Source organism: Elephas maximus, chromosome 17 (assembly GCF_024166365.1).
Source record: "Elephas maximus indicus isolate mEleMax1 chromosome 17, mEleMax1 primary haplotype, whole genome shotgun sequence".
Classification (NCBI taxonomy): Eukaryota; Metazoa; Chordata; class Mammalia; order Proboscidea; family Elephantidae; genus Elephas; species Elephas maximus.
This window is the reverse complement of record NC_064835.1, coordinates 61,689,788-61,713,175: the sequence shown is the minus strand read 5'-3', so window position 1 is coordinate 61,713,175 and position 23,388 is coordinate 61,689,788. Positions and strand designations below refer to the sequence as shown.

The 23,388-nt window shown below is 41.0% G+C and overlaps 1 protein-coding gene, 1 long non-coding RNA gene and 1 pseudogene across 3 annotated transcripts in view; 1 reads left to right on the top strand and 2 right to left on the bottom strand.

Moving 5' to 3' along the window:
* The window catches only part of MOB1A (MOB kinase activator 1A), a 29,925-nt gene extending 15,506 nt beyond the window's left edge, over positions 1-14,419 (bottom strand). Inside the window, exons 1-2 of one of the 2 annotated variants that reach the window (XM_049856775.1) lie at positions 14,213-14,419; positions 9,445-9,608 (exon numbers count right to left, since the gene is read on the bottom strand). In XM_049856775.1, the coding sequence (XP_049712732.1) occupies positions 9,445-9,608; positions 14,213-14,226 (178 nt within the window). In that variant the 5' untranslated portion in view covers positions 14,227-14,419. Of the gene's footprint in view, positions 1-9,444; positions 9,612-14,212 lie in introns of both variants that reach the window. The other variant, XM_049856774.1, reaches the window with a different exon arrangement.
* On the top strand, positions 14,402-22,565 carry LOC126060573 (uncharacterized). Its single transcript, XR_007513627.1, has 4 exons — positions 14,402-14,481; positions 16,285-16,439; positions 17,600-17,785; positions 22,013-22,565. It is a non-coding gene; the product is annotated as an uncharacterized LOC126060573 (long non-coding RNA).
* Positions 22,566-22,571: 6 nt separating this feature from the next.
* LOC126060279 (60S ribosomal protein L32-like) lies at positions 22,572-23,060 on the bottom strand (annotated as a pseudogene).
* Positions 23,061-23,388: the final 328 nt, after the last annotated feature.

Below are 23,388 nucleotides of genomic sequence, written 5' to 3'. Positions count from 1 at the left end.
CTTGGTTGAACCCTTAGGGAGATTCAACAATCTGGTGATACTTTAAGTTCTCTCTTTAAGCTGTGAGGCCTAAATAAAATTAACGTTTAATACACTCACTTTTAACACATTAAGTTTTAAAAAAAAAAAAACAACTATTTTTTGTTGTTGTTGAGGCTATACACGGCAAAAGCATAAACCAATTCAAGTTTCTACATCTACAGTTCATGACACTGATTACATTCTTTGAGCTGTACAACCATTCTCTCCCTCCTTTTCCAAATTATCCCCGCCCCATTAACATAAACTCACTGCCCCCAAAGATTTCCACCTAATCTTTCAAGTTGCTACTGTCAATTTGATCCCATATAGACGGTTCTTAAAAGAGTATAAAATTCAAGGCAGACATTCTTTACTAGATAAGCTAAACTACTGTTTGGTTTTAATAAGACTTGAAGGGGTATTTTTGGATTAACATTTAAAGATTATCTTAGGGCAACAGTTTCAGGGATTCATCCAGCCTCCATGGCTCCAGAAAATCTGAAGCCCATGGCAATGTGAAATTCTGTTCTACGTCTTTCCCCTTTTGATCAGGACTCGTCTACAGAATCTCTGATCCAAACATTCAGTAATGGTAGCCTGGTACCATCCACTACTTCTGGTCTCACGGCAAAGGAGGCAGTTGTTCATGCACGCAGTCAGCCACGTATTCCAAATCTTCTTCCTACTCCTGACCCTTCTTCTCACTCCCTTGCTCCAGGTGAATAGAGACCAACTGTTGCGCCCTGGATGGCCGCTTGTAAGCTTTTAAGATCCCAGGCATTATGTAACAAATGAAGAGGTAGAACAGACGCACTAACGTGTTATTATTAAGCTTCTAAACAGTAAACAACAGCAGGATAATAAAGTATTACAGGTAATTCAGACTTAATGATGAATATTATTGTTGTCAGCTGCTGTCAAGTTAGCCCCAACTCATGCCAACTTCATGTGTTAAGAGAACAGAACTGCTCCATAGGGTTTTCTTGCTTGTAATCATTATGAAAGCAGTTCATCAGGCTGTTTCTTTCATGGAGCCCTTGAGTGGGTTTGAACTGACAACCTTTAGGTTAGTAGCCAACTGCAAGCTGCCTGTGCCACCCAGGCTCCTTAATGGTGAATATAACATCATTAGAATATATCATTTTTCCCTTGGATATTTGATAGCATTCAAGGGAATGAAAAATTGATAGCTTCCCATAAATCTGGACAAGACAATACCATTTGTGTTAGGAAAAAGAAGAAAAGTATTGAGGAACGAATATACTATGAGAGGAGGTATACCTACTGTGTCAACAGGCATCCTAAAAATCCGATTCATCATAAACATTTTAGGCCTACTGCATATCGCAGACATAAAAACACAGGTTAAAGTCCTTTGGTCTAGAGTCTCTACCTGACAGAGTGACAGATCTAAATGAAATGAATAATACAAGATGTAAGAAGACAGGATTCAAAGACCAACAATCAGTGCTTCAGAGAAATGTAACACTATGGAGAGCTGCTATGTCGGGGAATGCTTCCTAAAGGAGGTGGAGGTTCAGCTAGGTCTGGAAGAAAATGGAAGAGGAAGGGGTGAGTAATACACTTAAAACTAAGTGAGGTACACTGCTCTGTGCAAAGAGAACCACGTAAGCCTGGAAAGTTTTTAAAAATGTTTTGGCTCCCCGTCTAAAAGAGTCCCTAAAAACCAACTAGGGCTTTTCCAAGTTTCTTAATAAACAAAGAGAAACCTTCCCCTTAATCAGTCATGTTTCTAAGAAAATAACATTTAGGCACTCAATATTCATTCAAAACAAAGAGTATACCCAGATGGTGTACTGGGTTATTTGTCTAAAGCAGCAGTTTTCAAAATGTGGTCCAGAGATCTCTTCTTTCAGGGGGGTCTGTGAGGTCAAAACTATTTTAATTGCTCTTTTCACTCTCAATCTCTCAAGAGGGTACAGTGGGTTTTCCAGAGGCTCCATGATGTGTGATATCACAACAGATTGAATGTAGATGCAGATATGAGAATCCAAGCGTCTTCCATTAAGCCAGACATTTAATAAGATTTGCAAAAATGTAAAACAATGACATATTTCTCAATAAAATTTGTTTTGGAAAGCCACCATTTTTAATAAAAATATATTTATGTTAACACGTAATGTTATTATTTTTAAACAAATTTAAAAATAACTATTTAAAAAGTTTCTGTTTTAATTTCAAACACAGTAACTATCACTAGATATAACCTACATAATTAAAAGCTCTTTGGGATCCTCAATAATTAAGAGAATAAAGGGATCCTGAGACCAAAAGGTTTGAGAACCACTGATCTAGAACAGTAAGTCTCAAAGATAAACCTCAGGCTGAAAAAAGCCGTCAGAATTGTTGCCATCAAGTTGATCCCAAGCTCACACTGAGTCCTCCCCCCACCCCACCCCCTGCCCCCTGTCATATGCAAGGTAGAATTGATCCAGAGCGTTTTCAAGGCTGTGACTTTTTTGAAGCAGATCCCCAGGGCTGTCTTCTGAGGTGCCCCTGGGTGAATTCAAACTGCCAACCTTTCAGCTAGTAGTCCAGCGTTCAACCCTCTGCACTACACACTACCCAGGGGGCTCGACTGCAGAATAAAAGATGATACTCTGAACAGGGTTTAAAAACAAGGATTTTCTTTTTAATAGATAAAGCTTCACATGGTTCATGTAGCAAAACAATATATAAACATATACAGTGAAAAATCTAAATTCAAACCCCTCCAACTCCAACCCCTTATACACAACTGCTTTATTAATTTTTCTGTCTCCCATGTCCTAACTTTCTTAACCCTTTCTTACACATAGTACAGAGCTCTTCACCTTGTTTTTTGCTCTTAGCGATATGCATATGGCTTTTTAACAATTTAAGAAAAACAAAGGCTAGACTCCATTTTCCCAAGGAATCATTTCTTCAGTTGTAAAAGAGAAAACTGGCCAGGGAGCTGCCTGTGATCCACCCAGAAATTCACTACTTCCATTTCTTAATGCCAACAACAGCTCTCTACTTGTTTTCAATTTAGTAAAAAAATTAAAACACTAGAACAGTTACTAGCAATTATGTTATTCAGTAAAGCATTTTCCCTTTGCCCAAGAACACCAAAAGGCATGTGAAAACCTGCAATTTAGGTATGCCACTTTTTGTCTTTCATCCTCCATGACAACAGGAAAAACCTAAATGCAAGAGAGCAGACGTCACACTTCTATTCTCTTTATGTGTAGCAACTCACTATTCAAGAGGTAACTTAGCAATTACTATTTTAAAGATGGAGAAACCACCCTTAAAGCTTTTAGGAAGTCCTGTTTTAAATCCCCTGAAAAACTTCAATTCTATGCAACTTTAAAGATCAAGTATACAGGATAAAACTCACCGTATGATCCAGAACGACTCAACTGTGAAAGGATTATACACTCAAGCCCTATACTAGTTTGATCTTAAAATTTCAGCACAGGTTTCATCTGTGGTGGTTTAAGTCAGCTGGTTAAGACACAGTACTTTCAAAATTTTCTCTGTTAACATTTGGCAATGATGTGTCAGGGCATGGATCTCTTGTATTTATCGTGCTTTGAGTTTTTGAGCTTCTTAGATGGGTTTTTCATGTACATGGAGTCTTCAGCCATTATTTCCTCAAATATTTTTTCTACTCCTTTCCTTTCCTTCTGGTACTCCCATTGTATATTGGTACATTTAATGGTGTCCTATAGGTCTCTGGGGCTGTTCATTTCTCATCATGCTTTGTTCTTTCCATTTTTCAGAATGTATAACATCTAATGATCTATCTTCAAGTTCACCAGTTCTTTCTTCTGCCAGCTCAAATATACAATTGAGCCTTTCTAGTAAATTTTGTATTTCATTAGTTGTTATACTTTTCGACTCCAGAACTTCCATCTGGTTCCTTTTTTTTTCTTTATTGATATTCTCTATTTAATAAGTCATTTTCATCATGCTTTCCTTTAATTCTTCAAACATGGTTTCCTTTAGTCCTGTGAACGTATTTATAATAGCTGCTTTCAAGTATTCGTATGCTAAGACTAACATCTGGGCCTTCTCAAAGGCAGTATCTACTGCCTGCTTTTTTTTCTTCCCCTGAACATGGGTCATGCTATCCTCTTTCTCTGCATGTCTATTATACATTTTTTTAAAATTAAACTGGACCTTTTAGATAAAATATTTTACCAACTCTGGATTCTGACTGCCTCTCTCCCCAACCACTAGTGCTTGTGGTTATTACTGTTTTTTTTTTTAGTGGCTTGCCTGGACTAATTCTGTTAGTTCTAGTTCCCCCTGCAGGGTGCAGCCTGTGATGTCACCACTCAGATGCACCCCTCCCACACCTTGATTTGAAGCGTGGCTTCCTATGAGTTACCCCTGGTTCAGTATAGCTTAGTGTTTAGCCAGTGACCAGTCAGAGATGTGCTTAAGCCCCTTGAGCCAGAAAAGCTTCCTCCCTTTACTAATGGATCTGTGTGAGGCTTGGGGAATGCTTTCAAGTCTGGCCCCACATTCATTCAAGGACTAGTAGCTCTCAAGGGCTGCTGCGCTAGTTGCTCCTGGGTGGATACAGCCTAGCACAGGCACACACTCTTGGCACGGCCTTTTTTAACTTTCTTTCCCTGGTTCTCTGTTAAATTTCTGGCTGGTATGCCATTTAGTTTGCTGCTAATAGTTTCACGTAGCTACGAGCCTTCTCTTAATTGTTCCCTCCTTCAAATGGAGCTGGGGCGGGGGCGGGGGGGGAGCACATATGGTAGCCTATAGACTTGTCAACTTGCCATTCCCAGTGTGGAGCCTCCATTCTCTGAGACGGAGTTGGCAAGAGAAGTGATGAGAGGTGTCAGTGGCCTGCCTCATCCTCTGGGTAAAACCATAGTCCTATAGCCAGGACCAGCGGGAAAGGGAGTCCCAATTTCTTGACCCATAAACCTGTTGCCATCAAGTCGATTCTGACTCATAGTGACCCTACAGGACAAAGAACTGCCCCATCAGGTTTCCAAGGAACAGCTGGTGGATTCGAACTGCTGACATTTTGGTTAGCAGCCAAGCTCTTAACCACTGTGCCACCAGGGCTCCATTTTCTTGACAGCAGTATCCATAATGTAGATCTGGGAACTGGCATACGGGTAGGGATAAAGAATAAGTCCTGTCTTAAATACCACAGACTCCCACTCTTCTTACTCAGACTTAGTATTACTGAATAAATGCTTCTCAATTTTCTGTTTGCCCTTTAGTCTAATTTCAAAGACTTTAAATGGTTATGTTGTATAATTTTCACCAGTTAAATGGCTGTTTCACTGGGGAGGGCATCTGCCAACCTCCTCACAGCACCATTCCAAAATCCCATCCCTAAGGCACTGTACTAATCATTCCAAATTTGGGGCCCTACTTAGCTTTGCAAGGAGCCCTGGTGGTACAATGGGTAAGTGCTCAGCTGCTAACCAGAAGGTTGGCTTCTGAACCCACAGGCAGCTCCGCAGGAGAAAGACCTGGCGATCTGCTCTGTGAAGATTACAGCCTTGGAAACCCTATGGGGCAGTTCTAAGCTGTCTTATAGTGTTGCTAAAAGTTGGAATCAATGCGACAGCACACAACAACTTAGCTTTGCAGTAATTTCTTAGGGACAGAGAATAGACTAATAACCTAGACAGCCTTCTAAGAGCTTTTAGTGGCTGTTGCAACATTCACCAATTATTTCTAGGGCCAACTTAAATAGGCTCCTGCTAATCAAAGATGGGACATTTTGAAGATCAATATAATAACTATAATGAACTAATATATCTACATTTAAGTATGCTTAAATCCTTGAATTCTTAAGGTTCTTTGGAGAATACTATGCAATCAACTTATTATTGTGCAAACGGGTAAAGGGAAAGAATCAGTACTATCCTGACTATACTGGCGTCCTATTGCTAATATGTGGCTAGTAACAAATTACAGGTACTTCTACACTTATGATGGGGTTCCATTCCGAACCTCCATCATGGGTCGGTTCTGACGCAAGTCAAATAACTCCTTTTTATGTTTTCATTATTATTGCCTTTTATTATCAGTATCTTTATAAACCCAATCTTTGAACACCTTCAAGTGAACATCTGAGAATGATAACATCAGCAAATTGTGGGCTGTAACACTGTACGTAGTACATATTACTAACCATAAGATTTAAAAAAAAAGTTTTAAGTGCGGTTCGTGGTAACTTCAATACGTCTTTAGTCGGGGACTACCTGTGCTACAGGCTTAGTGGCTTAAAACAAATCAAATTTATTATCTTACAGTTCTGCAGGTCAGAAGATCAAAACAGGTCCCATGGGACTAAAATCAAAGTGTAGGCAAGGCTGTGTTCCTCTGGAGGCTCTACGGAGACCATGTTTCCTTGCCTTTTCCAGCTTCTAGAGGTTGCCTACATTGCTTGGCTCATGGACAATCAGCCAGTCTCATCACCCTGACTTCTGCTTCCACGGTCACATCTTTTTTCTCTGGCTCTCTTGCCACGCTTTTTCACTTATGAGGACCCTTCTGATTATACTGGGCTCACCCAAATATCCATATGGAACCCTGGTGACGCAAAGGTTAAGCTCTTGGCTGCTAACTGAAAGGCTGGAGGATGAAACCTACCCATTGGCTCTGTGGCAGAAAGACCTGGCAATCTGCTCCCATGAAGATTACAGCCTAGTCTCCTGAAGTCTTAAAACCAAACAATAGTTTAGCTTAACTAGTAAAGAATGTCTGCCTTGAGCATTATACTCTTTTAATAACTACCTATGAGGGATCAAATTGACAATAGCAGATTAGATTGATAATAGAAGATTAACAGGAAGCTTACGGAACACTGAGTTTATGTTAATGGGAGAACAACAACTGAGAAAAGGAGGGTGAGAATGGCTGCATGACTAGAAGACTTCTAATCAAAAACCAAACCAAAACCAAACCCAGTGCCGTCAAGTTGAGTCTGACTCATAGCGACCCTACAGGACAGAGCAGAACTGCCCCATAGAGTTTCCAAGGAGCACCCGGTGGATTCAAACTGCCAACCCTTTGGTTAGCATCCATAGCACTTAACCACTACGCCATCACGGTTTCCAGGCTTGTAATCAGTATCACTGAATTGTACATGTAGAAGTTGCTGAAGTGGTTTATGTTTTGCTGTGTACAGTCTCAAAAAAAAGATTACAGCCTAGAAAACCCTATGGGGCAGTTCTACTCTGTCACATGGGTTCACTATGAGTTGAAATAGACTAGACATTACCTAACAACAACCACCACCACCACCACCACCACCCAAATATCCAGGATAATTTCTCTATCCCAAGATCCTTAACTTAATCACATCTGCAAAATCCTTTCTGCCATATAAGATAACATTCATAGGTACTAGGGATTTTGACACGGACATTTTAGGGGGGCATTATTCTTCCCACCACAATGGCTTTCCTGTATATTGTACCTCAGTATAACCAAATAGTTGATAAGGGGAAGTGTCTCTTTTATACAGCTTTTTAGCTAATAAAAAAGGAATGACAGAATTAGAGTATCACCACTCTGTAACCCCTAATGAATTAATGAATCTAGATCTGCATTGTCCAGTGTCGTAACTACTAAGCACATATGGCTACTGAGCACTTGGATGTGCATAGTCTGAATTGAGATGTGCTGTGAATGTAAAATACTCCCTAGATTTGGAAGACTTAGTACAAGAATGTAAAAATCTCATTAATAATTTTTATATTAAAAAAAATTTTTTTATAGTGATAACATGTTGAAATAAACCAGATTATTCGGTTAAATAAAATATATTAATAAAGTTAATTTTACCTCGGCTTTTTTTTTTTAATGTGGCTGCTAGAAAATTTAAAATTTAAATTTACAGATGTAGACGTAGCTCACATTACACTTCTACTGGGTAGTACGGATCAAAGCAGTGATTATCAATAGCTACTTAACGCCACATAAAAAGACAACACATGTTATAGAAGTAGCTACACTGATGGATGTATAAACCGTAGTTGGAAACCCTGGTGGCATAGTGGTTAAGTGCTACTACGGCTGCTAACAAAAAGGTTGGGAGTTCAAATCCACCAGGCACTCCTTGGAAACTCTAAGGGGCAGTTCTACTCTGTCCTATAGGATCACTATGAATCAAAATCAACTCGAGGGTAACAGGTTTGGTTTTGGCTTTTTTATGAGGTAGTCTTGCAAACAAGCAAACAAAAAAATTTGAACCTGATTTTGATCAAGGCTCTAGATCTGCCTGTCCAGCATAGGAGCCACTAGCCATATATGGCTATTTATATTTAAATTAATTAAAATTTAATTTCTAATTCAGTCACACTAGCCACATTTGAAGTGCTAACTAGCCAGAGTGCAGACAGAGAACATGCCCACATACTGAACGGTGCTGCTCTAGGTCTAACAGTCACAGGAAATATGAGGAGGACCAGAATATGATAACAGATGCCTTGGGGATAAATTTCTGCAAAACCCATACCATGGAAAACAAATGACCATGTTTCTCCAACTATAACAACAACGAAATAACCAGGTAATAAGATTGCAATGTGGGAAAACCTATGAATTAAAAGAGATTCAAGAAATAATGTATAGGACTTGTTTGGATCCTGATTTAAACCAATCATAAATAAAATAAAAAAGAAACATTTACAGGACAATCAAGGAAATAGGAACACTGGCTGTATATCTGATAATGTTAAGGCATGATGTATTCTCATTATCTTTAAAAGGGGGTTCTCGTCTTTTAAAGATACTGAAATATTTACAGATAAAACAGCATGTCTAGGATTTGTTTGTAAATTATTAGGGTGAGACACGAAAGAAGCCGTGAATTGGTAATTGTTGAAGCTAGATAAATGGATACATATGGGAATTCATTATACTAGTCTCTCTACTTTTGTATGTATTAAAATGTCCATTAAAGAGTTTTTAACGAATTAACTTTCTTTTTAGCAGGCCTCTGCACTAACCAGCAGCAAAACAACAACCCTAGATTAGGCTGCAAAGGACTCGTTTTCATACAGAGGCAGATGAGTGCTGTTGGGAGTGGAGTGGGGTGAAAGAACAATGGCACAGATGGATTCCCTACAAAGTCACGGTCCACCACAGATAGAATCTTATCATTCATCAATCTTTCATTTGACCTTACTCAGCTAGTCCTAACATTCTCTTCAGAAATTACCCCAAAGTATCCATCATTTCTCCTAGGGTCCCTCCACTCAACCACACAAGTCACCATCAACCACTCTGAAGAGAACAAGCTTCACACGTATTCATACTAATGTGCTTCTTTATAATCTATTATATTACAACAGTCAGACCTACAGGAGAAAGTTCATTAACAAAAACAAAAAAACAAGCAAATCTTTATATAACCAGCAAAGCTGAGTGTTATTAAAAACTTACTGTTAACAGCAATCCATTCATTGAGGTCCTCTCCCTCTGGCAACATAACAGCTTGTCTCAGATTCCCACTTCCTAGGGTTGCTTCTGCATGTTTTAAGAGTTCATACTGATGAGACCCTTCTGGGATATTCTTCTTTGGTTTGAATGTTTTAGAAGAGCGGCTGCTGCTGTTAGGTGAAAATTACAACAACTTTTAGGATGGGAAGAAGAATGGCGTTAATTTTAGGCATAAAACTGTTCTATGAAATAAAGTACTCCCTGAAAAATGCCAGGATGAGGGGGGAAAATGAAGATCACAATAAAAGAATGCTTTAAATTTTTTTCTGCACATAAAAATAAGATGAGCAGCCCAATTTCACTAAAAAGGCAATTCTACTGTGGCTCATGAAGCGGTCTGATATAAAAGGGCATTTTACCCAAAAGAAGAAGAAACGTGGATTCTACTCCGTGATTGCCACTAACTCTGTGACTGCCCGAGAAACCAAACCTCCTTTTGCCTCAATTTCCACCTACAGAAAATAGTGTTGGTAGGGAGGTAGAGAATTGGAATAAATAACCCTTCAGGTTTTCATGAAGGAGCCCTGGTGGCACAATGGTTAAGTGCTCAGCTGCTCACTGAAAGGCTGGCAGTTAGAACCCACCCAGCTGCTCCATGGATCAAAGACTTGGCAATCTGCTCGTGTGAAGGTTACAGCCTAGGAAACTACGTGGCAGTTCTACTCTGTCTCATTTGGGTCGCTATGAGTTGGAAATGACTCGACAACACCTAATAACAACAAGGTTCTCAGAGCTCAAAAATTCAGTCTTCTATATCAAAATATTTGGTGATACTAACACTCTCACACAATCCATAAGGAAGGTTTTCTTACTGTTGAATTTTAAGTGCGCTTTGTATATTTTGGACACAAGTGTATTATCAGACACGTTTTGTAAATATTTTCTCCCATCTGTGGCTCGTCTTTTCGTTCTCTTAGCTTTCACAGAGCAGAATTTTTAATTTTAATAAGGTCTAACATCAATTTTTTCTTTTATGGATCATGCTTTTGGTGTTGTGTTTAAAAACTCATTGCCAAACCCAAGGTCACCTGGATTTTCTCCTATGTTATCTTCTGGAAGTTGTACAGTTTTATGTTTAATATTTAGGTCTATGATCTATTTTGAGTTAATTTCTGTGACAGATATAAAGTCAGCGTCTAGGTCCATTTTTTTGCATGTGGATGTCTACTTGTTCCAGCACCGTCTGCTGAAAAGACTATCCTTTCTCCACTGAATTGTCTTTACCCTTTGTCAAAGATCAGTCGACCGGACTTACATGGATCTATTTCTGGACTCATTATTCTGTTCCAGTGATCTATTTGTCTATTCCTTCACCAACAGCATACTCACTCCTAGGTATTTACTTAAATGAATTGAAACCCTATGTCCACAAAAAAACCTGCACACAAATGTTTACAGCAGTTTTATTCATAACTGCCCAAAACTGGAAGCAACCAAACGCCATTAAATAGGTGAGTGGACAAACTATGGTACATCCATATCAAAAATTCAAACCAAACCCATTGCCATCAAGTCGGTTTCGACTCATAGCAACCCTATAGGACAGAGGAGAACCGCCCCATACGGTTTCCAAGGCTGTAATCTTTACAAAAGGAGACTGCTACATCTTTCTCCCGCAGAGCTGCCGGTGGTTCGAATCGCCAACCTTTTGGTAGCAGCCAAGAGCTTAACCACTGCATCGCCAGGGCTTCTTGTACATCCATACAAAGGAGTATTATTCAGCAATAAAAAAGAAATGAGCTATCAAGACTCAAAGACATGGCCGAGCCTTAAATGCATATTGCTAAGTGAGAAGCCAGTGAAAAAGCTATGTACTGTATGATTCCAACAATATGACATTCTAGAAAAGGCGGACTATCGACAATAAAAAGATCAGTGGTTGCCAGGGGCTTGGGGAGGGAGAGAAGGATGCACAATGAAGCACAGAACATTTTAAGGGCAGCAAAACTGGTAAGCATGATACTATACGGTGGATACATGATATTATGCATTTGTCAAAACTCAGAGGACTGTACAACACAAAGACTGAACCTAATCCAAACTACGGAGTTTAGTTAATAATAATGTAGCGATACTCCTTCATCAATTGTAACAAATGTACCACACAAAGGCAAGTCATTAATAACAGGAGAAACTGTGTATTCAGGGGAGAGGGAATATTATGGGAACTCTCTGTACTATCTGTGCAATTTTTTTTTTTAACCTAAAACTTATCCAAAAAAAAAATAAAGTGCATTTTTTTTTGGATGAGTTTTAGGTTTACAAAAAAAATACAGTACATTTTTTTTAATGGGCAAAGGATTTGAAGACATTTCTCCTAAGAAGATACACAAATGGCCAATAGGCACATGAAAAGATGCTCAACATTATTAGACATTAGAAAAATGCAAATCAAAACTACCATGAAATAACATTTCACACCCACTATGATGGCTTTGGAAACCCCGGTGGCGTAGTGGTTAAGTGCTAAGGCTGCTAGCCAAAGGGTCAGCAGTTCGAATCTACCAGGTGCTCCTTGGAAACTCTATGGGGCAGTTCTACTCTGTCCTATAGGGTCGCTATGAGTTGGAATTGACTCGACGGCACTGGGTTTGGTTTTTTGTTTTATGATGGCTTTAATAAAAAAAGACAATATAACAAGTGTGGATGAGGATGTGAAGAAATTGGGACCCTCGTACATAGCTGATGGGAATGTAAAATGGTATACTCAATTTGAAATACAGTTTGGCAGCTCCTCAAAAGATTAACATAGTTACAATATGACCTAGCAATTCCACTCCCAGGTCTATACCCCAGAGAAATGAACACATGTTCACACAAACACCTGTACGTGAATGTCTACAGCAGCCTAAATCACAATAGCCAAAAAGGAGGAACAACCCAAATACCCATTAACGGATGAATGGATATAAACAAAATGTGGTATATCCATACAATGGAATATTATTCACCCATAAAAAAGAGTGAAGTACCGATACAGGCTACAACACAGATCCCAGATGCCGACTCAAGGTGACCTTAGAGGACAGAGTAGAGCTGCCTCACAGGGTTTCCTAGTAGCGCCTGGACAAACCTTGAAAACATTATGCTAAGTGTTTTGTATGATTATATGATGCCACTGACGGGAAATGGCCAGTTAGGCAAATCCCTGGTGGCATAGTGGTTAAGAGCTCAGGCTGCTAACCAAAAGGCCAGCAGTTCAAATCCACCAGGTGCTCCGTGGAAACTCCATGGGGCAGTACTACTTTGTCCTGTGGGGTTGCTATGAGTCGGAATCCACTGAACAGCAATGGGTTTGGGTTTTTTTTTTTGGTATAGGAACAGAGAGCAGACTAGTGGTCTACTTCCAGGGGAATGGAGAGTAAATGCTAATGGGTATGGGATTTTGGGGGGGGGGGTGATGAGAAATGTTCTAGAATTAGATAGTGGTGATGACTGCACAATTCTATGAATATATTAAAAACCACTGAATTGTACACTTCAGAAGAATGACTTTTATAGGTATATCCACGAACAAACCATTAACAGTAACTCATAGGAAAAAGACAGTGGGGAGCAGTTACTGTCCTAGTAACATGGAAATTTGTAATTAAAACCTAAATCATTCACACTTTGACATGGTAATCATACTTTGGAAACTACGCCTTTAATAACCCAAATGAGGGAAAATGCAATTTGGACAAAGGTAGTCTTAGGAGTGCTATTTTATAATAGCAAAATAATAGAATCCAAATTTCTCACAATAAAGAACTGGTTAAATAAACGCTAGTATAGTAATCTTGAAGCCCTGGTGGCGCAGCGGTTTAGAGCTCCCTGGAAACCCTATGGGGCAGTTCTACTCTGTCCTATAAGATCCCTATGAGTCGGAATCGACTCAACGGCAAGGGGTTTGGTTTTTATAGTATTCTTATGAAACACTGCGTAATAAAAATGACAAGAACGTGAATTAACGTCCATAACTAAATGGATATTTATTTAACCATATATCGTAAACAATAATACAACGTAGAGAGTGTCCCCAGAACAAAAAATTGGGTGCCAAAGCAATGCTTCTCAAACCTTTCTGTGCTTACGAATCATCAGAGAATTTACATACTTTTCCATTTTAACCTCATCTGGGCCAGTATCCCTAAAGTGAGTTTCTACCAAGGAAAAAAGAAGTTAGTTAACTTATCCAAAGTCACTAAGTCAGTAAGGGGGCAGAACCAGAACCGGACAGCTCGGTCTGGCTGCAAGGCCTGCATTTTAAGTCCACGCTTCTCCACATTTTCCGGAGCCGGCACTTTTCCGTAGGGGTAATTTCAAATACCGACAATAATAAAACCGGATACATAATGGAGAAAAATCTAAGTTAGCATGGAATGTTTTCTGAAACTGGAAAGAAACATGAAGCCCGTGGCGCGGCCCGGGGCTCCGCCTTCGATGGTCTCTCCGCCCCCAGGAGCGCTCGGGCGGAAAAGTTTGGAGGCGCTACCGGCCTCGGGGCCTTTCGACTCCCCAACCTGCTCCCTCCGCTTCCTCTGCCTCGACCTTCACCTCCGTCAGCCTCCCTCCACGACCCAGCCCCCCAGCGGCCCCGAGCAGGGGCAGAACCAGGGCCGGCTACCCCGACCCCGGGGCCCGGACAGGGCCCGGCCCTCGCCTCCAGATCCCCAGCGCCCTCCCCGACCCGGGCCCTCGGCTCCGGCGCCCCCGGCCCGGCCCCACTCACAAGAGGAAGCTCATCTTCGGTCCTCAGAGGGGAGGGGAGGGGCCGCCGCCCCCCGCCGCAGACGGAACTCGGGGTCGGTGCAGGGACCGAGAGGAAGCGACGCTCCTTAGCCCGCGGACAGCAGAAGCCGGGCGGCCGCTGCTCCGAGCCGGGGGTCGAGCCGGTGCAACCCGCTGCGCCCACCTCACCCGTCTCCCCCGCTTCTTCGAGCCCAAATGCGGAACCAGCAAAATCTCGCGAGCTAAGGGCCTGTCCCGCCCCGCCCGCCGGTAAGGACGAGACGCATCCTTTAGCCACGCCCCTCCTAGAGCTCAGCCAATCAGGAGCCTCCAGGCAGGGACTTTCCTCCTCTCCTGCTCCGGTGGTGGTTACTGCGGTGTTCCGCTTAGGAGAGGTCAGCCATGCCTTTGGACCGGTTAGGTAGCGCTGGGTTCGGTCCTTACTATCTAGGTCGTATAGGGGGACTCTCTGAGAGCTGTCCATCCCTGCAATTTTTAAAATTTAATTTATTTTTATTAAGATGTAATTCACATGCTGTAAAATCCATCCTTCTAAAGTGCACAATTCGGTAGGGTTTTTTTTTTTGGTATATTCACAGTTATGCAACCATCGCCACTCTCTAATTCTAGAACATTTACATCACCCCAGAAAGAAGACCCGTCTCTATTAGCAGTCACTCTCCATTCTCCCCTCTTCCCACAACTCCTGGCAATCAGTAGTCTACTTTCTTTTTCTCTGGATTTGCCTAATCTGGATAAACCAAAAAAAAACCCAAACCCACTGCCGGGGAGTCGGTTCCGACTCATAGCGACCCTACAGCGACCCTGTAGGACGGAGTAGAACTGTCCCATAGAGTTTCCAAGGAGCACCTGGCGGATTTGAACTGCCAACCTCTTGGTTGTCAGCGGCAGCACTTAACCACTAGGCCACCAGGGTTTCCCCTAGTCTGGATATTTCGTATAAATGGAATCATACAATATGTAGTCTTTTGTGTCTGATTTCTTTCACTTAGCATAATGTTTCAAGATCCGTCTGTGTTGTAAACTATATTCCTACTTCATTCCTTTTTATGGATGAATAATATTTCACTGTAGAGGTATACCACATTTTGTTTAACCACTCATCAGTTGATGCCCGTCAGGCTGTTTCCATTTTTTGGCTATTATGACAAATGCTGCTGTGAACATTGCTGTACAGGTTTTTGTGTGGACAGTGTGTTCATTTCTCTTGGATATAGACCTAGGAGTGATAATTATGTCTAAATTTATTTCTAAAGTGAATAAACCTTTTGCATTTCCACCAGCAATATGTGAAGACTCCAACTGCTCCACATTGTCACCAACATTTGTTATTGTCTATCTTTTTGACTGGAGTCTTTTGGCACAGTTCTACTGACACATGGGGTAGCTATGAGTCAGAATCCACTTGATGGCAACAGCAGGTGTGAAGTGGTATCACATTGTAGGTTTGATGTTGAGCATCTTTTCATGTGCTCATTGGGCTTTCGTACCAATTTTTTTTTTAATCTTGCTTTAACATTACGCGAGGCCCCCAAAGGACCACCTAACAATGCAAAAAGCGGTTCTGACCCAATAAGAGTCTTCAGTCTCCATGATATTACCATCCTTCTGTTCTCAACACACATCAGTCCAGATTCTTCACCCTGCCCACCCTCCCACAAAAATTTTTCTCACCAAGGCCACCAGTGTCTCAGAATCTTAAAATATTCCATGGGCATTTTTCAGCCCTTATCTTACTGGAAGTTTCTTCAACATCAGCCTTTCCGTTCTATCTGACCCATCCTGCCAGACTCCTCATTTGATTACAATGATTTTATTTTTCAAGAACCTCTTTGTTACTCCCTTTAATCTGGCTTCTTCTATAAGGTGGGAGTGGGAACACAGAGAAGGAGGAAACTGTGGCCAGATGTGGGTAACTGTTAGGCTTCTTTTGGTAGCAAGTGACAGAAACCCACCCTGTTATTTCCATGCGACCTGTCTTATACTTTGTTTCCCACTAGACTGTGAATTCCTTGGAGGCAGAGACGTATCTTGTTCATTTGTCATCCCCAGTGCTCAGCACAGTACCACCACAAAGAAGTTACTTCACAAATGATTGTTAAATGAATGTGGACATAGACTTCACCTTTGAGGAATTTCCAGTTTAATAGAGGAGATTGACACAGGAATAAATGGTCATCAGTACAGTATTATCAGCAAAATGAAAGGTAATTTCATTTTAGGAAAAAAAAATTCCTTAAATTCTCGGCTTCTTATGACCTGCCCTTAACTTATTTTCTAGCTTCATTGTCCAGGGCTGTGCTCTTGGCAAACAATGCCTTGCTGTTTGCCACTAAGCCTTAAACCTACTTGAGTCCACGCTCCTGTGCTTATAATCCCTCCTGACTGGGATGACCAATAACCACATCCTACCCTGTCCTTCAGGACCCAGCCGGAAGTCATCTTTCCTTCCTCCAAACTTTGATAATGCTTTATCTGTATCGTTATTGCAATATATAATTATAGTTCAAGTTAAAAAGCAGTATTTACATGGTAAACAGCAATTGTGTTGGGTAGTAGGCCTTTGAGGGCTTATGTATTTATATTCTTTTCTACTTTTCTGCATATTCCGATTTTTCCCTAATAAGCAAATACTGGAAACCCTGGTGGCATAGCGGTTAAGAGTTCAGCTGCTAACCAAAAGTTCGGCAGTTGGAATACGCCCAGCCACTCTTTGGAAACCCTATGGGCAGTTCTACTCTGTCCTATAGGGTCGCTATGAGTCGGAATTGATTCAACGGCAACCGTTTTTTTTTTATGCAAATACTTTTTTAACCCTTTTTTTTTTGAAAGGGGAAGCAAGGTACAATAGTAGCTAAAAGCTCAGACTCTGGAGCTGTCTGAGTTGGAACCCTGCCAGTGCTTCCTAATAACATGTGACCTTGGATATTTTCATAACATTTTGCCTCAGTTTTCTGGTGTGTAAAATGGAGGTAATCTCATTGGGTTGTGAGGATTAAATGAGGTAAGGTACATTAAGCACTTAATGCCTGAAATATACACATCCTCAAGCAATATTTGCTGTTTAAAAGGTAAGAAATTTTGACATGTCTTACCAACTCTATTAGATGACCAGTTTTCTAAAAGTGGAATCTTTGACTTATTTATATTTTACATGTGCCTCGTGTGGGGCCTTGTACAGGGTAAGTATTCATCGAATACTTGCTAAATGAATGTGATTACATATTTGGCTAAATAGTTTTTAGGCTATTTTTTAACTGATGTAATCCCTGCATTTCAGCAGTTTTTGAGTTGCCTAGTAATTAGTTGCAGGTGTTTGCTCAGAGACTATGGGCATTCACTTTTTTTTGGCCTTTATCTTTCTCAGGTTTCCAGGTTTCCCAGTGGAGAACCATCTTTGCTCAGATGGCAGTGGAATTACCAGAAATGGAGTGCATATTTCTTGGGAAGGGCGGAGGTGCCTGGATCCTTCCTAAAACCAGTTCTACAAGGAGCCATGTGGGAAAACCACGGGGATATTATAGCACTAGGAGCCTGGAGTGAGAGCCACAAGGTAAATCCTATGCTAGTTCTGTATCCTTGGCTTCTGAGAAAGAATGTTGTTGGTTAGGTGCCATTGACTCCATTTAGACTCATAGTGACCCTATGCGACAAAGTAAAACTGCCCCATACTGTTTTCAAGACTGTGATCTTTATGGGAGCAGATCACCAGGTCACCAGGTCTTTCTCCTGTGGAGCCACTTAGTGGGTTCCAACTGCCAACCTTTCCAGCCGAGTACTTAACCATTGTGCCACCAGGATTTCTCCTGGAGAAAGAATGTGCTACTATAGAGCAGTGTTTTAAACTGGAAAGTACGTTTATGTGTATATTCTTGGATATGCACGTGCTTTCTGTGAGAAATTTTTACATGAGATTTTCAGTTTTTCGTACATACTTACTCAGACCAGTGCTGTCCAATAGAAATATAATGTGAGGCATTTAGGTAATTTAAAATATTCTAGTATAGGGTCGCTATAGGGTCACTGTGAGTTGGAATCAACTCGATGGCAACAGATTTTTTTGGTTTAATATAAATTTAAAAGAAATAAAAGCAAAAATCAACAAAAACAAAATTCCAAGTGGAATTAATTTTAAGAATATATTTTATTTAACCTAACACATCCAAAATAATATTATTTTAATATGAAAACAACTTTAAAATTTTTAATGAGGCAGTTTACTGTTTTTTCATTCTAAGACATAAAAATATGATAACCACGTTAGCAATATAGTCCACTTAGGGGTCAAAGGTAAGACTATTTCTCAGTCAAGACTAAAACCAAACCAAACCCATTGCTCTTGAGTGAATTCCGACTCAGAGCATCCCTATAGGACAGAGTAGAACTGCCCTGTATGGTTTCCAGGGAGCTCCTGGTGGATTCGAACTGCTGACCTTTTGGTTAGCAGCCATAGCTCTTAACCATTAAGCCACCAGGAAATTTCCGCTGGGGATAAAACCCAGAGGTTTGTGTTTAAAAGAAAAAAAAGGTGGATATTGCTGCAGGGCAATTTGTTCCCCACCAGACACAGTCTATAATGTACAAAGACTGGGGAGTTTTATTCCCTCCTTGGCTCAAGAGAGATTCCTGCACACCATCTGGACACAACAGATGCTAAAAGCAGAAATTATAAAGCTGCCAGCCCCGCCTCATCTGCACCTCCCCACACCCTCTCCCCTCCCCTCTCTGAGTTTCTATTCATCGTGCAGTTTCCCCTCCCAGCAGGATTTGCAACCTTACACTTTCATTCCTTGTAAATACCCTGTCCCATCATTTGCAAAACTCCAGCTTTATCATAATAACCTTCTAGAGGAGGGGACAATCCCACTTCAGTCATGGCAGGTCTCCTTCACCTCCCAGCCAGCCTCTGTCACAAGTGGGTGAGAAGAGACACCGGGACACTAAAGTTGCCGTTCCTGCCTGTCTCAGAATTCAGGTAGAAGACTGAAGGCGAAATCTCAATGTTGGTGCCTACCGAAAGCTTGCTCAGGAAAGAAGTCCTGTAGAAGTTTCCACTTGGAAAATATCTCAAGTCCACTGTCAAACTTGTCAGCCATATACCTCAGTGAATAAAATACATAGCTTCTGCTCTCATGGAGCTTACATTTAGATGAAGATAGATATTAATCAAATAATCACACAAATAGATCTATAATTACAAGTTGTGGTAATTGCTATGAGGAAAAGCACATTCTGTGAGAAAAAGCACCTAATTTATAGACTGGGGAGGCAGGAACAGCCCTCTGAGGAAATGCGACTTAAGCCGAGCCACCAGAGGATGAGTTAGCTCAATGTAAAGAGGAGGAAGAAAGTCCGTTCAGAGTAAAGAGCCTGTGCAAAGGCTTTGAGGCAAGTAAGAGCCTGCCTGGATCAAGGAACTGAAAGAAGCCAGTATGAAGAGTGTGAGGTAGTCAAGGAGGAAAACGAAGGGAGACAAAGCCAGCCACCAAGGATTGTGGATCTTATTTTAAAGCTTGGTGACCAGCTTTTGAAAGGTTTTCAGGAGATGGATAATCTGAAAAGCTGAAACAGATAAGAGGCTAGTGTAGTTGTCTGGGCAGGAAATGGGGTTGACCTGGACTAGGTCAATGTACAATGTACAAAAAGTACACGGAATTGAGATATATTTTGTAAGAAGAATATACAGGTCTCAATGAAGGGCTGGATGTGGGAGTCAAGGCTGACTCCTGTTTCTGACACAAGCAACTGATCACTGTTGTTTCCATTTGCTGAGATAGAAGAGAACAGAAGGAAAAGCAGCTTTGAGGTTAAGTCAGGAGCATGTTTTGGATGTTGACACCGAAATGTCAGACTGTACATATAGATCTGGAGCTCGGAGAAGAGGCTCAGAGTGGAGATAAACTTGAGAGCTATCAGCACGTAGATATCTGTAGCCATGGCAGTGGATGAAATAGCCAAGCGGAAGGTAGAGACTGAAGAGATGCCAGGATAGAACCGGGAGGAGTCCTGCTACTCAAATCTGTTGCTATCAGGTTGATTCCGACTCATAGGCACCCTATAGGACAGAGTAGAACTGTCCCTCGGAATTTCCAAGGAGCACCTAGTGGATTTGAACTGCCAACCTTTTGGTTAGCAGCTGTAACACTTAACCATTACGCTACCAGGGCTTCCAATAGAAGAGTGAAGCCTTGTAAATGCCATCAGTGGGGGAATGGATCAGGCAGGAACCAGGATACTGATGAAAACCTGTTATCTAGGTGTGTCCTGTGCTTCCCTCACTGGAGGGCAGCCTTCTTTGAAAGTGTGTTCTTGAGTGGGAAATGGTAATACATATATGTATGTATGGTGTATGTATGTATATAACCAAACCTATTGCCAAGAGTCAATTCTGACTCATAGAGATGCTATAGAAAAGGGTAGAGCTGCCCCACAGGGTTTCCAAGGAGTGGCTGATGGATTCGACCTGCTGAACTTTTGGTTAGCAGCCAGATGCTTAACCACTGTGCCACCAGGGCCCTCTATGGATGTACATATATGTATAGCAAAATGGCAAACAAAACAATAAACTACATATACACATACATACACGTGTATATGTGTACATATATGTGTATATATATATATATGCATATATTGCCATTTACCTTTTCTATCCTAACTCTAAGGAGCCTGGGTGGTGCAGACAGTTTGCCATCAGCTTGTAACTGAAAGTTTGGCGGTTCAAATCCACCCAGGGGCTCCGCAGAAGGAAGACCTGATGATTTGCTTCCATAAAGATTAAAACCAAGGAGGCTGACTCGACGACAGCTAAAAACAACAACTTCCTAACTCTCCCACTTACTAGCTGTGCACCTAGGGCAATATTAACCTCCCTGTACCTCATCTGTAAAATAGGGATAATAATAGCACAGATGTGGGGATTAGATGATACATGTAAAACACTCAGAACAGTGTCTGCTACATGCTGGCTATTATTACTCTCAGAAACTGAAGTTGACATTGTTGAATTCTTTCTCTTAAAGATCATTTCAAATTTTATTGATCTGTGTCTTAAAAAAGAAAGGAGATGGATTTGAAAATTACAAATGCCAAATTACAAATAGCAAGTTGGCAAATCATGATATTTTCCATGCCTCAGTTTCCTCATCTATAAAATGGGGATAACAGTAGACTTTACAGGGTTATTGTGAAGATTAAACGCGTTATTAAGCATAAAGCCCTTTAGAACAATGCCTAAACCCAAAAAACCAAACCCAGTGCCATCGAGTCAATTCCGACTCATAGCAACTCTATAGGACAGAGTAGAACTGCCCCACAGAGTTTCCAAGGAGCGCCTGGCGGATTCAAACTGCCGACCCTTTGGTTGGCAGCCATAGCACTTAACCACTACACCACCAGGGTTTCCAGGAGAATTCCTGGCACATAGTAAATACTGTTATGCTGTTCTCTGCAGCAGGGCATCTCCTGGATATTACTACCACCTGTAATCTTGATTTTAAGGAAGTCAGGACAAATAGAAAGCATGTAGAATTATTTTTTCATGATAAAATATAGGCTTTAGTTTATTTTAATTAATTGTAAGGAGGCAATAAACCAAAGCATGATGGTTTGGCATCTAAGTGTTGATGTTAAGGAAGATGAACAATATTCTTCATAATAGTTTTTGATACTGCTGCAGAATCCCTTATTTTAAGCACTTTTGTAAAAAAGCATCTTTATCCTTTTAAAAAGCATATAAAATTTTTCTCAGTGGTAAGAATTTGATACAAGTTCTTTTCAGCAGGTAAAAAGAAGAAAAAGGAGGAGGAGGCAGATTACCCAATAAGCAAGGTACGCATGGGTTTAATTGTGCTGATTCACTAATTTGTAGTGAACAATTTCACCTTCTATTCACCAGATCTTTGATGTAGTGAAATTGTTGAGTTCTGTCCAACTGAAGACAGGGCATTTGGCAGAATGTGGTAGCCCAGAATGCCGAACAGGGAAACCCCGACAAGATTTATAGAATACTTAAGGAAATGGAATCTCTTTGAAGTTTATACTCTCACAAGCTTACCTCTTTTTTTCCCCTTCGTTTCTTCCTTCCTTCTCCCCATTCCTTCTCTCTCTGTTTTCTTTCTTGTCTGCCTTGCCTCCTTCCTCCCTTCCTTCCTTTCTCCTTCTCCTCCTCGTAGGGGCATATTAACCAGTAAGCACAGTACGCACCAGTTTAATTATGCTTACTTATCCACCCAACTGCTGGCAGGATTTGCCTTCCACCTCACCAGTCTAGAAACCTATTTAGGACGAGTTTGCTTCTACTCCACTTTTTATATCCTCAGTTCCTAGTACAATGCCTTTTATCTAATCCCAGATTTTTTCTTCTTTTGCAGAGTTTTTGTGGTTTTAGTTAGCACAAATAAAACTTGCAAGCGAGCTGTCTGTTCACTTTCTTCACTGTGCAGCCTGGCATTGGAATTGGTGACTCTGATGGCCAGCTGGGCTGCTCTTTCCACAATGGTTTTGCAGTTCTTGGAGGAAACAATGTGAGCAATCTCAGCACAGTAAGGTTTATTGCCCATCAGCAGCACTTCCAACTCCTTGACATTGTGGACCAGAGACTTGCAGAAGCCACTGGGCAGCGTGTGCTTCAATTTTGTGTTGCTCTCTTAACCAAAGCTGGGCATCAAGATCTGGACCTTGAATCTCTTCTGCGCCCTGTTGTCAATACTTCCGGGTTTGCACCAGTTATGATTAATTTTGACATATCAATCTGATTGGTGCCGGATAAACTTCTTGGTCTTCTTTTTGATGATCTTGGGCTTCACAAGGGGTCTGAGGGCAGCCATGATGCTGGGTAGGAGATGGTTCTAGTCCTGGGTGTTTTTGAATGGAGATGCCTTTTGTTTTTGCCTCTTAGTCTGTTTTGTAGTTTTCAGTGCATATGTGTGTATATTTTAAACAAAAACTATAGATTGTTTTGTAGTAAGAAAAAGGCATAGCTTCCTCTGGCTGGGTGTATCAGAGGCTGGGCTGCGCTGCCTTAGTGCTATCTACTTCAGTGGTGTTGAAATAGAAGGCACCTTGGCCAAGAATTAGTATGTTCTGAGATGAGAGAAATTCAGGAGGTGTGGTATGGCGTTGAGCATGGCACACATTGGCCTACTATGGAAGTGG